Source organism: Hypomesus transpacificus, chromosome 9 (assembly GCF_021917145.1).
Source record: "Hypomesus transpacificus isolate Combined female chromosome 9, fHypTra1, whole genome shotgun sequence".
NCBI classification, from domain to species: domain Eukaryota; kingdom Metazoa; phylum Chordata; class Actinopteri; order Osmeriformes; family Osmeridae; genus Hypomesus; species Hypomesus transpacificus.
The window spans coordinates 9,669,274-9,673,728 of record NC_061068.1 but is presented as its reverse complement, the minus strand read 5'-3'; the positions used below and the strand labels follow the sequence as shown (position 1 = coordinate 9,673,728).

Here is a 4,455-nt window from a genome sequence, read left to right as displayed (position 1 = left end):
AATGCAAACCCCCTTTACTCTATCATCCACGAAATAGAAGGAATAGAAAACTGGTCAATGATAAAATATATCATGTAGGTTGATGTATAAAATCAACAAAAATAGTGGAGAAAATAAATCGTTCCAGAATTTTAAACATGCTCATTTATTCTTACTTGTCTGTTACTGATCCTGGGATGTGGTCTAACCTTGAATTAATCCGTCATCCACGAAGCAAATCCTGCAATGCCCCAGATTGAGAACCCATCCCGGCACTACGACTTTACAGGGGGAATTACCGAGTTTAGAAGTCCCCCTGTGATCAAGATTAATCTAGAAACCTTATGTGTAAGGAGGCGACGGGAAAACATGGTCAAATGTTGGGATAGTGTGTGCCTACATTGTCATATTTGTACATCAATTATTTTAACAGTTTAAAGTAATGTACATATTATCTGATATGCCCCCGTAAAAAGAGATTTGTTCTTTTATCAACGCTTTAAAACACCTGTAGAGTATGCCTACAGTGGGAGCTGTCCATGCGAGTATGGTGCTGAAAATGACTGCATCAACGTCCTTGAACGTTCTCACACAAGTAGTTTGGAGATAATAGATGGTTTAAGAATATAACCCCTGAGAATAGTTTGTTTATTTATTATTTCAGTTGCACACCACTCATTGAAATGTCCTAAAATGTAATGTGGACGGGCTTACTTGTGAAGATATTCTAGTTCAACAACTAACTCATCCTCTGATGCATTTTCATGTGTAAGTAGACAAGTTAATGTATGCAAGGTCAGTGGGCCAGGTCAGACTGGATAAGGCTGCTATTAATAGAACAGATAAATGTGACCCCTCTGCCCGGATGAAAAATCCTGGATTCCAACATGCATGTAATTGTGGAACATTGCACTAGTCAAGCCCAGATGGATGCACACAGCAACATTTCTAATAGACCTTATCTTGCTTCCAGAACATCATGATGTCCAAGACGTACAGGAGACCTGGGGAGGGATCAGATCTGGTTGGTTCCCTGGAGTGGATGGACGAAGACATGAGCTCCCCAGAAGGAGACATGTCAATCTCATCTCAGCACTACCGAGAGAGCGGCCTGGGCCTCCAGGGCCGGGAGCTGGGGAGTGAAGACATGGAAGATGAGGAGGAGGAGGAGGAGGAGTGTGAGGGAGAAGACAACTGCCCTAAAAGACGTGGGCCCAAGAGGAAGAGGATGACCAAAGCCCGACAGGAGCGTTTCCGTGCCCGGCGGGTGAAGGCTAATGCCAGGGAACGCTCACGAATGCACGGTCTGAACGATGCCCTCGAGAACCTGCGGAGCATCATGCCCTGCCACTCCAAGACCCAGAAACTGTCAAAGATTGAGACTTTGCGTCTGGCCCGCAACTACATATGTGCTCTGTCAGAGGCCCTGGAGGGAGGCCAGTCCCTAGAAAGCAGGGCCTTCATGGAGACGTTGTGTACGGGACTGTCCCAGCCCACTAGCACCTAGTGGCAGGTTGTTTGCAGCTTGGCCCAGCCCTGACGGGTGGGGACAGGCCTGAGGAGAGGCATGGAGGCCGAGGGGGCCCCACCGTGCTGGGAGGGGTTGGGATGGTGGTCGGTCCAATAGGTTACTCCTCCCCAGGTTTGCCAAGCCCCCCCTATGGCACGCTAGACTCCACCCACATGCTACACATGCGGGCTGTGAAGGGTGTGGCTTACGAATGCCACTCCCCAAAGGACTGTAATGGTGGAGGGGTGGGCACGCCCCCCTATGACGGCCCCCCGACGCCCCCTCTTAGCATTGGTAAGAGCCTGGTGCCCAAACAGGAGCCCTCGCCCCATTACCTGCCCCCTCACAACTACCCCCCCCCTTCAATGAGCCTGACTGCGCACCAAGGGCAGGTCCTCTACCAGACATCCAGCTATGAAACACCTCTGGAGGGGCATTATGACTCCTATCACCCACCCCACATGGCCCCCCAACAGATTGGGACCGTTTACACAGACTAGGGAGCCTGGAAGCAGAGAGGATGCATGCATCAGCAGTCTGTCTACCAGCTCTGACTGTGCTCTATCTCAACCTGAGACTTTCAAATGAGAGACCTTTGATGGAACTGAACACTGTGAAACCCCTTCTTTGAAAAAGTAGAATAAGGATGTAGAGTAAGAACTGTTTACATTTTGTACGGTGCACAAGCACTGTGCTACATTAGGTTAGAGTCCAACACTGTTAAAATGTCTTTGCTTGATTTGAGTGGGATAGACTAAAGTCCTACAAAGGAAATCTACTTCAGCTCATTTCAACCACATAGGTAGAAGACCACCGTAGCACTTATTAAGATTGAAGAATTACTGATTAAGACTGGGAACAATGAACATATTTTTCACACAAATGCACATTTCTGTACCTTAATCTATTTATTATTCTCTAATTTAATATTTATACAGACTACAGTGAGATGTGTTGTATTTTCCATTCTAAATATGTTTGTCTTGGCCTTTTCTCTGTTAGCTGTCCTGGTTACGTTGTGTACTGTGGCGATATTTTGGCTTTCATTTTTCTCTTTCCATTTGTCTTTTGTCTATTGTCTTCTATTTTGCACTTCAAATTATTTCCCAGTGTAGTTTTACTAGTGTTATGTATCAGATGAGCAGGGAATATTTTCTGATAAACAAATGTATACTATATTACTGAAATTGTATGGCCAACTGAATTGATTCTAGTATATATAGAAAACCTATGGGGTTATCTCAGGTTTAAAGGGAGCTCATGGACAGTTAAAAGTCCTGATGTAACTGAAGAATTCAAATATGCCAAACCATTGTTAATTAACTGAATTCACTGTATGTATAAATTCAATGTGTTAACATATGGAAGGAACATTTGAATTGAGTTGAATCTACTTAAAGGAATACGAAATTAAATGTACAATTTTGTGTTTTTTTATTTGATCACAACCATAATAAAAATAATAATGTCATACAGTGTAGTTCAATGAGTGTGTTTTGTCAGTGCATTACAAAAGAAATCCCAGAACCAATATCCAAGATCATATCATATCAGAAGAACAGAAGAACAGGACACTCTAATGAGAGCCCCTTCTACATCTCTTTCTGCCTGCTGAGAACCCAACAAGAATACACAAATGCTTCCTGGCAACCAAGTATACAAACCCAATGTACACTTTCTTTAACACACTGCTCAGAAGTCCTGTTTCTCACTGCTCCGGTAAATTCAGCCGAAAGGGAGAAAAAAAGTAGATGAAAAATGGTTGTGTAAAAAGGAGAATTGTGTTGTTAAATGGCCTCCGTAGCTCTATTGTGATCCAGCCTGTCCTTTCTCTTGACCCCTGACCTTGCATTGTGCCAAGGTTGCTCACTCTGGCAGGAGGGACAGCTGGGAGCACAGAGGGTGGGGCTTGTTTCTGACAGACGACTGGGAGGCCAAAGGCAAAGGATTGGACAGTGACAGAGATACATCCATATTAAGCCCCTCCTCTAAACTGTTTCCTTCCACTTCCGTACTTATTGGAATTGCACATAACTCCACACACATAATACCCCAGAGCTGACAAAGAATTGAAATGCAATGACAAAACCCTTGTTTTCAGTCATCACACAAGTTTGGTGTGTGTGTATGTGTGTGTGTGTGTTTGTGTGTCACACACTTTTTACTTCTCCCTGAGAGACATAACATTCTCCCTTACAGCGGAGTCCATCTGTTCTCCTTCCCTCAGTAGTCTCACAGACAAACTATACCATTAGGAGGAAGGAGCTGATCTATTCTGCCTCTTACTTATAGAATCACACAGCACAGCTCCCTGCCACCTGCCACCATCCACTTTCTTCCCTACATTTAATTTCATTTCTCATCTTCCTTTCTCTCTATTTTGTTTAGCTACACTAATCCAGGACTGGTCCTAATGAAAGGGTGGATGTTCGCAGGGTGGATTGCAGGATAAAGGTCTGTGATTAACATGGCTGGCTACTGGGCTGGGGGGCTTTTCTGATGGAGACTGGGGTTTTCATAATCCGGTACTGTTCAACTGAGGTCAGCTCTGACAATCACAGGGAGAAAGAAAAAGCTAAAGAGAGAGAGAGAGAGAGACAAAATTTGGATTTTATGTCTTCACGTTAGCATGAATGTGCATGTATGCATGCTTTGCTACAAATGTTCCTCAGTCCAAAATAAGTATGTGTGTGTGTGTGTGCGATCATGGGCCAGGGTCAATTGTGTTATGGTGCAAGAATTTATGTGAGTGTATGGGTGTGTGGGAGGTTGAGGGGTTAAAGAGCTGTGGATAGGCTGTGAGAGTGGGGCGTATTTGGAGGCGTGTTTGTTTTGACCTCCCTGACCCTACTGCCCAACCGTTCCTCCACTGCAGAGAAACAAGGGAGCATGGACAGAAGGCATCTATTGGGTCTGCAAGACAGAGTGTGTACGTGTGTGCATGTGTGTTTTTGACAGTGTGTGTG

The 4,455-nt window shown here is 44.6% G+C and overlaps 1 protein-coding gene across 1 annotated transcript; it reads left to right on the top strand.

Annotated features, from left to right (window-relative positions):
• Window positions 1-958: 958 nt before the first annotated feature.
• On the top strand, window positions 959-1,989 carry LOC124471648 (neurogenic differentiation factor 4-like). The gene is given in 2 exon segments (XM_047026212.1): window positions 959-1,478; window positions 1,481-1,989. Coding segments are annotated over 2 exon segments (1,029 nt in total).
• The last annotated feature ends 2,466 nt before the right edge of the window (window positions 1,990-4,455 follow it).